Source organism: Plutella xylostella, chromosome 11 (genome assembly GCF_932276165.1).
Source record: "Plutella xylostella chromosome 11, ilPluXylo3.1, whole genome shotgun sequence".
Lineage (NCBI taxonomy): Eukaryota > Metazoa > Arthropoda > Insecta > Lepidoptera > Plutellidae > Plutella > Plutella xylostella.
In genome coordinates this window covers 2,753,544-2,766,090 of record NC_063991.1, presented here as the reverse complement: position 1 = coordinate 2,766,090, position 12,547 = coordinate 2,753,544, and the positions used below count along the sequence as shown (strand labels likewise).

General features: G+C 37.6%; 1 protein-coding gene across 6 annotated transcripts; it reads left to right on the top strand.

The window, feature by feature from the left end:
• The first annotated feature begins 554 nt into the window (after nt 1-554).
• Nucleotides 555-9,223, top strand: LOC105387935 (pneumococcal serine-rich repeat protein). 6 transcript variants are annotated; one of them, XM_048624207.1, is made up of 6 exons: nt 555-831; nt 1,639-1,663; nt 2,420-2,494; nt 2,681-7,231; nt 7,268-7,453; nt 7,679-9,223. In XM_048624207.1, the coding sequence occupies exons 1-6, from the start codon at nt 778-780 to the stop codon at nt 9,094-9,096; spliced, it is 6,309 nt and encodes a 2,102-aa protein (XP_048480164.1). In that variant the 5' UTR covers nt 555-777; the 3' UTR covers nt 9,097-9,223. The 6 variants fall into 6 exon arrangements, with proteins under 6 accessions (XP_048480164.1, XP_048480162.1, XP_048480166.1 ...); XM_048624205.1 differs by having other exon boundaries at nt 2,681-7,453; nt 7,679-7,825; nt 7,862-9,223; XM_048624209.1 differs by having other exon boundaries at nt 556-831; nt 2,681-4,805; nt 5,916-7,453.
• Nucleotides 9,224-12,547: the final 3,324 nt, after the last annotated feature.

Here is a 12,547-nt window from a genome sequence, read left to right as displayed (position 1 = left end):
ATCCGACAACAGCGACTCTTGCTACACTCTGTTATGTGCTCTTATGTGGCTGGCAAGTCCGAACTTCGTCTTGAACACCCTGTCACACTGAGCACAGTAGAGCTGTCCCATCCTGTTGTATGTATAGTTGTAGGAGGGCTTAGGGCGTGTCTTCCGAGAGTGGCGTTTCACGTCAAGGGCTTGAAGTCGAAACTTTTCAATGGTAGATGGTAGTAGTATTAGCAATAATAATAATAGTAATAACTATAAGTATAAAATAAAATATTTATATTTAAGACTAAGTATTTGAAATAAATTAATTACATTCATAAAGTCGTAGTACACTCGAGAGAAATGAAAAAGTTCAGTGACAATAGCACCATATTATATTATTACTAACAGAAAAGGCTAGCTTAATATTACAACTTACAACTAGAACATTATACAATAGGCAGCCTCATCGCTAAAAGCTCTTCCAGGCAACTTTTGGGTGGAGGAATGATTTAAAGAAAAAAATAGGAAGGTGTACAAAATAAATTGATTTTTCTTAAGAAAAATTTTACTTCATTTTTCTTTAACCCAGTTTAATGGCCGTAACTTGACCACCCCTTCAGTTGTATCGTTAAAAACAATACCGAACATACGTCCAAAATAATAATTTTGACTTGAGGTGTATCCAAAGCCCGACACGGTAGAGAAATGATGTTTGATCAGGTTGCCATTAACCTAAGTAGGCGATTAAAGTGTGAAGTCAAATATTAACTTTTGTACGACGAAGTATAAAACTTTTGGTGCCAAATGTTTTGTGAAATTTACACCATGAGGTCGTGTATAGGCCTTCTAGTTCTTGTGGTAAGATAAACTGTTTTAAACTAGAGTTAACTAACTAAGGTGGAATTTCACCGAACGCTAAACGTATTTTACGTCAAACGTCTGTCAGTTAGTACAAAATGTATTTAAAATTTGATTTTAATACAATTTTAAATAGCGTTTGGTAAAAGTGACCCTAAGAGTTAATCAAGCTTCCTTGGGAAGTCAAATTTCAAACAATAAATTTTACATAATGACATTATTATATTCGCTGCCAAATACGCGCAAAGAAAAGTTCCAGTAGCACCAAATTACTCCTAAACGGAAAATATTAGCTTAATGACACCGTCTGCAATATTGAAGTATAGTGCGACAAACTTATCTGTTCCGGTGAGAGCGAACTAAATTGATCCATATCTCATTACTTACTAATGAATTGTATATTGTAAAAGATTTGATTGGTTTATTAACACCGCAAGAGCGAATTAACAATACGAGCAAACTTAAAATCTTATAGAATCAAGAAATATTATACATTTATGTGAGCTGTCACCGGAACAGATAAGTTTGTGGCACTGTACTACCCGTGTTGATATAAATGTAAATGAAATATTTTTTAAATTGGTGTCGGCCTTTTTGTGGGTGGAATTTTTCTTTTCTCGCGAGTGTATCTACCTATACATAATTATGTACTTATTCTATTCTATTCTCATACTTTACATAAGTTGTTGAACAGTAGAAGTGGTTCAGAATTAGGAGTTAAGGTACCTTAGGCTTACTACTTATACCACTTTCGCAACACTTAGGTACTAGTTATACCTATTATTAATATTTTATTATCATTTTCAGACTCTGGTGTCCCTTGTTAAATCATGTAAGTTTTTTGGTTTACTTAATATTTTTTAATAACTTATTAAAAATCGCACGCAACGGACGCATCGCATTCAGTATTTTTTTATATTTTTATGATAGAAATTCACACAAGTGCATCCACTTCATCGGCATTGCCGACGCCGTTTCACTATAACGATATTCACATAAATATCCGTTTAATCCGATGCGTGCGATACCGATAGGTGGCGCTTTTATAGGTCCGAGATAGAGCCGTGGTTTGCGCATCGCAAGGTTCGGAAAAACAAAACTGCAGCGCTAAGCTAGACCGTATAGTTAAGTAAAACTCTTTATTTTAGGATTACGCACACACATTTATTTGAAGTATATAGAAAGTCTTATATGGTGGTTGCTAAACACAACCATACCGCGATGTAGCATGTGTCACACCAGCGCCATCTAGTGAGAATCGCTGTTAACAATTTCTTTAAACACCGTATATTGCGTGAAAATTCTCGTTCGTTTGTTTGTCGATTCAGAAAGTGGCCCCCTGCGCCTGTAAAACCATCTCATCAGTCATCACCTGTCAGCTTTAGTGCCAATTTCTCCATTGTCGGTTATCTAACCGACAGGGATTGATTTATAAATTAAACGTAATCTTCATATTCAATTCTTGACAGATGTGTCAAAAGTTAACCACTACTCCCTGGTTATGCTCTAACCGAGAATGGAGAAATTGGCACTTAGAATGCTTGGCACTTGGCACTTGATGATAATCATGTTAAATATGGTGTTTCAGATCCGACGATTATAACGGATAACTACGCTCGCAATGGCCAAGACCAGGAATACAGCCAATACCAACTAGAACAAGGTAAAATATAACTTACTTAGTTAACTAACGAATGGACACTGATGAAAGCACCGAAAGATTTCAACTTTTGGATGTTGGCTTTCCTAAAAAAAACATCGTAATTAAATCTATAAATTTTATTCATAACTGAATATCTCAGATGCTTATCGACCTGAATAATAAATTAAATTTTCTCTTCTTTTTCAGCATCCTATAACGCTCATTCAAGTTCCAGCTCCTCCAATACCTTTGACTCATCATCATATTCATCGACATCAGATTTTGCCGACGGTCATGAGTCTTCCGCTTTTTCGTCACAAAAAACATCAGCATCCGAAGCCGCAGCATCCGAGGCAGAAACATCTTACAGCTACACTGCATTGAATGCCAACAATCCCTCAACTGCTTCTAACACAGGAAGTCAAAATGGATCAGGCCAGACAGATTCCAATGAGCAAATCGACAACAGTAAAGAGTCAGGAAATAGTTCTGGCCAGGACACAACAACACCTAAATCCGATGCGTCAAACCACGGGGACAGTGGATCGATGAATGGTGCATCATCTGGCACTGGGTCGTCCAGCGAAAATGGATCAGCAAACAGTTCGTCCTTTGGATCATCAGCTAAACCGTCAACTAGCTCTGGAGGAACAAGTCAAAATGGATCGAACAATAATAATTATCAGACAAATAACAATGGTTCAGGCCAAAATGGATCAGGATCATCCAGCTCTGGAACGTCTAGCTCAGGATCATCTGGCTCAGGGTCAGGAAGTGCTGGTGCATCTTCTTACACAGCTTCGAAGATCAATGGTTCGGGGGATAGTACATCTACTGGAGCTGCATCAGCTTATTCTTCTTCTAAAACATCAACTGGCAATGCCCAAAACGGTCAAAATACATCATCATCAACTAATTCTAATACATCAGTAAAAGGATCAAGTAATACTGACTCAAGGCAAAAAGGTACTAATCAAAACCAAACCGGTCAAAATACTGCATCAGCTGGTGCATCATCAAGTGCATCAAATGAGTCAGAAAATTCTGCAACAACAGCAAATTCGTCAACAAACAGTGGCAGTTCACAAAATGGTTATTCTTCTGGATCTGCCACCTCCAGTACTGACAATATAAAAGGATCAGATAGCACTACAAAAACATCAGTAAATAATCAAAATAAATCTGGTCATGATGGAGCAAGCCAAACCACGTCAGATGAAAATGCGACAACAAAATCAAACGGTAAATCAGGGCAAACTGAAGCAACTACAACATCAACAACGGAGACCAATAATAAAGATCACAATGGATCGGGAACGTCTGGCTCTGCTGGTGCGACATCAACTGCTTCAGGTAAAACTGGAACTTCCGAAACAACAACCAATGCATCGTCTAGTGCCAATGGATCCGGTAGTTCTTCAACTGCAAATTCCAATGCATCTGCTCAAAACAAGTCGGGACAAACTGAATCAAAAACTACTGCTAAAACAAATACTTCATCTACTAATGACAAGTCGCGAAATACCCAAAATGGATCGGGAACGTCTGGCTCTGCTGGTGCGACATCAACTGATTCAGATAAATCTGGGACTTCTGAAACATCGACTCATGCATCTTCTAGTGCAAATGGATCAGGAAGCTCATCATCTGCAAATTCCAATGCATCCGCTCAAACCAAGTCAGGACAAACTAAAACACAAACTTCTGTAAAAACAAATACTTCATCTACTGGTGACAAATCGCAAAATACTCAAAATGCTTCTGGCAGTGTATCAACAACCACCACTGATAAATCAGGAAAAACTGCAACAACATCGAATTCAAAATCAAATTCTAGTTCAGGAAATACTGGGTCTGGTTCTGCTAATTCTGACAAGAATAAATCAGACAGCAATGCTAGCTCAACAGCAAATACTCACGCTCAATCTAAAAAGGAATCCAACAAAGCAACAGCTTCTGGGAAAGCTACAGCTTCCTCCAACGATAAATCAGATCATAACACAGAAGCAACTACCACATTAGCAACGGATAACAATAATAAAAATGGTCAGAATGGATCAGGATCGTCCAGCTCTGCTGGTGCTAAATCAACTGGTTCCGGTAATTCTGGAACTTCTGAAACATCCACCAATGCATCTTCTCGTGCAAATGGATCAGATAGCTCATCATCTACAAATTCCAATGCATCCGCTCAAAACAAGACGGGACAAACTGGATCACAATCTAACTCAAAAACAAATACATCTACAAATGACAAATCGCATAATACCCAAAATGCTTCTGGCAGTGCATCAGCAACCACCACTGATAAATCTGGAAAATCTGCAACAACATCAAATACAAGTTCAGGAACAACATCTTCCTCTGGAACTGCTTCTGCCAATGCTGACAAGATTAAATCAGGTATCAATCATGGTCAGAGTGGATCAGAAACGTCCAGCTCTGCTGGTGCGACATCAACTGGGTCAGATAAATCTGGAACTTCTAAAACATCCACCGATGCATCGTCTAGAGCCAATGGATCCGGTAGTTCTTCATCTGCAAATTCAAATGCATCTGCTCAAAACAAGTCGGGACAAACTGATTCAAACACTACCGCTAAAACAAATACTTCATCTACTACTGACAAATCGCAAAATATGCAAAATGCTTCTGGCAGTGCATCAGCAACCACCACTGATAAATCTGGAAAAACTGCAACAACATCAAATACAACTTCAGGAACTTCATCTTCGTCTGGAGCTGCTTCAGCCAATGCTGACAAGAATAAATCAGGTAGCAATAATGGTCAAAATGGATCAGCATCGTCCAGTTCTGCTGGTGCGACATCAACTGGGTCAGATAAATCTGGAACTTCTGAAACATCGACTAATGCTTCTTCTAGTGCAAATGGCTCAGGGACCTCATCATCAGCAAATTCCAATGCATCAGCCCAAAACAAGTCGGGACAAAATGGATCACAATCTAACTCAAAAACAAATACATCCACTAATGACAAATCGCAAAATACCCAAAATGCTTCTGGCAGTGGATCAGCAACCACCACTGATAAATCAGGAAAAACTGCAACAACATCAAATACAACTTCAGGAACTTCATCTTCGTCTGGAACTGCTTCAGCCAATGCTGACAAGAATAAATCAGGTAGCAATAATGGTCAGAATGGATCAGCATCGTCCAGTTCTGCTGGTGCGAAATCAACTGGGTCAGATAAATCTGGAACTTCCGAAACATCGACTAATGCATCTTCTAGTGCAAATGGATCAGGGACCTCATCATCAGCAAATTCCAATGCATCAGCCCAAAACAAGTCCGGACAAAATGGATCACAATCTAACTCAAAAACAAATACATCCACTAATGACAAATCGCAAAATACCCAAAATGCTTCTGGCAGTGGATCAGCAACCACCACTGATAAATCGGGAAAAACTGCAACAACATCAAATTCGAAATCAAATTCTAGTTCAGGAAATACTGGGTCTGCTGTGGCTTCTACTAATTCTGACAAGAATAAATCAGACAGCAATGCTAGCTCAAAAGCAAATACTCACGCTCAATCTAACAAGGAATCAAACAAAGCAACAGCTTCTGGGAAAGCTACAGCTTCCTCCAACGGTAAATCAGATCACAACACAGAAGCAACTACCACAACAGCAACGGATAACAATAATAAAAATGGACGGAATGGATCAGGATCGTCCAGCTCCGCTGGTGCTAAATCAACTGGTTCCGGTAAATCTGGAACTTCTGAAACATCGACCAATGCATCTTCTAGTGCAAATGGATCAGAAAGCTCATCATCTACAAATTCCAATGCATCCACTCAAAACAAGTCGGGACAAACTGAATCAAAAACTACTGCTAAAACAAATACTTCATCTACTACTGACAAATCGCAAAATACGCAAAATGCTTCTGGCAGTGCATCAGCAACCACCACTGATAAATCTGGAAAAACTTCAACAACATCAAATACAACTTCAGGAACTTCATCTTCGTCTGGAACTGCTTCAGCCAATGCTGACAAGAATAAATCAGGTAGCAATAATGGTCAGAATGGATCCGCATCGTCCAGTTCTGCTGGTGTGACATCAACTGGGTCAGATAAATCTGGAACTTCTGAAACATCGACTAGTGCATCTTCTAGTGCAAATGGATCAGGGACCTCATCATCAGCAAATTCCAATGCATCAGCCCAAAACAAGTCAGGACAAAATGGATCACAATCTAACTCGAAAACAAATACATCTACTAATGACAAATCGCAAGATACCCAAAATGCTTCTGGCAGTGCATCAGCAACCACCACTGATAAATCAGGAAAAACTGCAACAACATCAAATTCGAAATCAAATTCTAGTTTAGGAAATACTGGGTCTGCTGTGGCTTCTACTAATTCTGACAAGAATAAATCAGACAGCAATGCTACCTCAACAGCAAATACTCACGCTCAATCTAACAAGGAATCCAACAAAGCTACAGCCTCTGGGAAAGCAACAGCTACCTCCAACGGTAAATCAGATCAAAACACAGAAGCAACTACTACATCAGCAACGGATAACAATAATAAAAATGGTCAAAATGGATCAGGATCGTCCAGCTCCGCTGGTGCTAAATCAACTGGTTCCGGTAAATCTGGAACTTCTGAAACATCCACCAATGCATCTTCTAGTGCAAATGGATCAGATAGCTCTTCATCTGCAAATTCCAATGCATCAGCTCAAAACAAGTCGGGACAAACTGAAACACAATCTACTGCTAAAACTAATACTTTATCTACTAATGATAAATCGAAAAATACCCAAAATGCTTCTGGCAGTGCATCAGCAACCACCACTGATAAATCTGGAAAATCTGCAACAACATCAAATACTAATTCAGGAACTGACAAGAATAAATCAGCCAGCAATAAAAGCTCAACATCAAAAACAGAGAGCAATAATGGTCAGAGTGGATCAGAAACGTCCGGCTCTGCTGGTGCGACATCAACTGGGTCAGATAAATCTGGAACTTCTGAAAAATCGACCAATGCTTCTTCTAGTGCTAATGGATCAGGAACCTCATCATCAGCAAATTCCAATGCATCAGCCCAAAACAAGTCGGGACAAACTGGATCACAATCTAAGTCAAAAACAAATACTTCATCTACTAATGACAAGTCGCAAAACACCCAAAACTCATCAGGAACGTCTGGCTCTGCTGGTGCGACATCAACTGGGTCAGATAAATCTGGAACTTCTGAAAAATCGACCAATGCTTCTTCTAGTGCAAATGGATCAGGAAGCTCATCATCAGCAAATACCAATGCATCAGCTCAAAACAAGTCGGGACAAACTGAAACACAATCTACTGCTAAAACCAATACTTTATCTTCTAATGATAAATCGAAAAATACCCAAAATGCTTCTGGCAGTGCATCAGCAACCACCACTGATAAATCTGGAAAATCTGCAACAACATCAAATACTAATTCAGGAACTGGCAAGAATAAATCAGCCAGCAATAATAGCTCAACATCAAAAACAGAGAGCAATAATGGTCAGAGTGGATCAGAAACGTCCGGTTCTGCTGGTGCGACATCAACTGGGTCAGATAAATCTGGAACTTCTGAAACATCGACCAATGCTTCTTCTAGTGCTAATGGATCAGGAACCTCATCATCAGCAAATTCCAATGCATCAGCCCAAAACAAGTCGGGACAAACTGGATCACAATCTAACTCAAAAACAAATACTTCATCTTCTAATGACAAGTCGCAAAACACCCAAAATTCATCAGGAACGTCTGGCTCTGCTGGTACGACATCAACTGGGTTAGACAAATCTGGAACTTCTGAAACATCAACCAATGCATCTTCAAGTGCAAATGGATCAGGAAGCTCATCATCTGCAAATACCAATGCATCAGCTCAAAATAAGTCGGGACAAACTGAAACACAATCTTCTACTAAAACAAATACTTCATCTACTAACGATAAATCGCAAAATACCCAAAATGGATCGGGAACGTCAGGTTCTGCTGGTGCGACATCAACTGGTTCAGATAAATCTGGGACTTCTGAAACATCGACCAATTCATCATCTAGTGCAAATGGATCAGCTTCGTCAGCAAATTCTAATGCAGCCACATCTGATAAATCAGGATCTGAATCTGAAAATGGGTCTACTAAATCAAATGCATCAGCTGATAATGGGCAATCTGGAAAAAACGGAGAACCAGTCACTTATAAACACATTAAGAAAGTTTCTAAAGGTGAACAACAAAGCGCATCAGAGGACTCAACTCACGATTCAGAAATAACGGAAGAATCTGGTGATAATGGCACGGTTCGGAGTGAAGTGACGAATGATGCATCTAGCAAGGAGTCTGCTAGTAAATCCCATGCTAAAACTTACGAAGAGACTTCAGGATCAGATGGAACATATCAAAGACGATCGACCGAAAACGAACAGGAAAGTGAATCGGCTGCGTCTTCACAAAACCAGCAAGCAGATTACTCCTATGTTGGACCCGACGGAAGCACAGATGTTGCGTCGTCTAGTTCAAGTTCTTCCAGCTCTTCTACCTTTTCGAGTTCTTCATCTACGTTCGAAGAAGAAGATTCTAGTTTTAAAAAATAGAAATGTAATGCAATGACATTTGGCAATGATTCGTCCGCAATAACTTTACTTATATTGTAAAGAATACCTATAATAATGTTCAATTTTATTTAGGATTGGTTTGCAATATAATTATGATTCCTGAAAAGTTTTTATTATTCTCTGGTAAATACCTACCTATTTTAATATCGTTACAGATATGTATGTAAGGCACCAATCGGCAAACAGGATTTTGCGATTTGCAAGGTCAAAATAAATTAATTTAGAGTATTTTTATTTGATCTAATAGAGATATTAGACCTACTTTAAAAAAGAGTCAAGTAGCCTATTATGTACCACAGCGGTTTAAGATTGATGCACCCACTTTTCTCTAGTCTCAAACTAAAACTAGGCTGCAAGGATATTTAAGTAAAATAAAAAGAGAAAGAGACGGCTCGGGCGCCCCAAAATTTGCAGCGTGCAATAGAAGAATATTGAAGATATCATGGAGGGATAAAATAAAAAAACGAAACGGTATTGCAGAGAATGAAAAAAGGGACCGAAGTGCTTAAAACCGTAAAAAGGAGAAAGTTGCAGTACCTGGGACATATTATGCGCAACAGTAAATACGGTTTATTGCAACTTCTCCTACAAGGGAAAATTCAAGGCCGTCGAAGACCCGGTCGAAAAAGAACATCTTGGGTCCAAAATCTGAAAGACTGGTACAACACCGACACCACATCCTTGTTCCGAGCAGCAGTCTCGAAGGAAAGAATAAGCCAGATGATTGCCGACCTCCGATAGGAGATGGTACCCAAAGAAGAAGAATAAAAGTCGAGTGACTAGGTACTAAGTAAGCTAGTAACCCATGACAGACTGTCACGTTAGAAGACTATTGGCTTCTTCATCCTCTAATTATAAATACCTACTATGCGAACAGTCATTAGCATATCTTAATTACTTCCTTAGAATAAAGCAGAGATCTACTAGACCTAAGTTTTTTGTTTACCACAGACTGTTTTGCTTTTCAGTGTGTTGGTTTAGTATGAAAAGATCGAGAATATAGTAAGTAGTAAGTATTTATTAAAATAGGTATTACTTAGATATACGATGAGCTGGCATCCCCGGTGACGGTTTTTCGGAACTGGCAAGGAGGCGAGTCATTCTTTGTCAGAACGTCTCGAGAGAGTTTTTTTTGGTTTCCTACCAATTACCATACTAAAATTCATATAGATAGCCAATTACTGGGCCAGTATTATTGATGAGTAGTACCTACTGGGTACCAAACTGTTAAGTGCAGTGAGAAAATGAAGTAAATAACTACCTATATAATATCTACTCGCGGAAACAATTTGTTCAAGATTCATCTCATAGGTGGTAGAAAGCCTTTGGCCCCGGCCTCAGTAATTAAAAATATGTACCTATAATTTATCCATACATACGCACAAGTTGTAGAAATTTTATATATTGATCCGTGTAACTGAGTATGTTTTACCTTGAAAACCCATGGTTGAGGTTATCACGTAGTCAAAAAGCAAAAATAACGCCTGAAAACTTGCTATAGCAAAATTAAAAGGGTGATGTTTTAGATGTCAGTGAAAGCACTCAAAGGACGATCTTCCAATTGAAAACTGAACAGAAATCAGATATCTTTAGATATATGAGTAAGTAAGTATACTTGAAAAACACTTGAAATGGATCTGATGCACCAAAGACAGCTTTTTAAATCCCTCTGAGACATGTCATATCCATAGAGACACATTTTCTATTAACAGTGCGACCAATTTATCTGTTCCGGTGAGAGCGAACTAAATTGATCCATATATTAGGTATTTACTAATGAACTATATATTGGGTTTATTAAAACCACCAGAGCGAATTACCACTACTGGCAAACTTAAAATCTTGTAGAATGAAGAAATAAGGTAAATGTCCCAGTAGTTGACACAATAGTGGCACCCAGCAAATTAACTACCACATCACTTGCTATCATTTTCACACATATCACTTAAACTCACATCACAATATATTCGTTTACACATACTACATAGCATACACCCATAATCATTTAACACAATTTATTGTTACATATTATTATATACATACATTCATAACATAATATATAAATATCTATTTTATTTTAGTATAAATATAATTATAACGTACCACAACACACTTTTACATATTTACTACACACATATTTATGTTTAGTTGAGGCTCCACTCCCACTCACTAAAATTGGTCCTGGCAGAATACCAGCGCTGTGATTATTTAATTATAATCATAGTATTATGCTGAGTCAGAACCCTTTTGCTAACATGATAAATACACATGTTGCTTTTCTATCTGCATGTCTTTTAATAGTGTTTTGTGTTTATGTAATTTTGAACTTTATGTTAAAAATCTTGCTGTGTAACCTGTGTATGTGTTGTGTTAAGTAAATAAATAATTTATCTATCTATCTATCTATCTAATAAAAACGTTGTTTGGGAAAAACTTTTATTACGAAATCAGGCGGTAACTAAGTAACAAAATTTGGTAAATCAGTCTTCTATCTAAATTATGTCCTTACAATCAAGTATCTAATTAAACGTTTTTTACTATTTTCCGAGAAAATTCAAACACTCACAAAATGTACCTATAATTGATAGGAAATTTTTCACTTCGCCCAGTAATTGACAAAGCAGTTTTACATTCTGTGTTCCAGTAATTGATATGAAGTCATCAACAAAAAAAATAAAAAAACACAAAGTATTAAAAATCTGTCATAGCAAAAGTAAAGTAATTTTCATACATATAAACACTGAACATTTTACACGTCTTCGCAACATATTTTACGCATTAACGTTGTTATTATAATGAGACCTTATGAAATTCACCATTCAAAATAAGCATTATACAACAGTATAAATGTTTAATGGGAAAAAACAATCATTTAAACTTCTTATACAAATCAACAAATTCTAGAAAATATATTATATAGTCATCACTCTCCAGATCATCCGTACTATCATGAGGAGGCACCCACTTTAGGGCTTCACTTTCACTTGTAGAATATAACTAATACTAACTAACTTATTTCTTATTTCCGAAAATATCTGTTTTCTTTTTCACTGTAGTTTCCTTGGCTTTAGATTTATCAATTTCTTGTTTCTTCTTTCATCTTAATCGTTCTTATTCGTCCGTCTTTCTCCATTATCATTCTTATTATTTTCTTCCTGTATTTCCACATCATCTTCGCTTGAAGAATCAAACAATACTTTTTTGGTCATTTGCAAGGCGTCTAGTTTCTGTTGTGCTGCAGTTTTATTTGCTATTTTTTTTCTGGTTTAATCTTCATGGCTTCATCTTCTTCTCTTTTTTCTTTGTCTTTCTTCAGCTCGTTTTTCTTTCGATTCTATTTTTTTTTCCTTTGCCATGCTTAATATCTCCTTAACTATGGTGTTTTCTTGCGCTGGCGATAAAAAGTTTTTGGACCCATACGCCAGTCAAG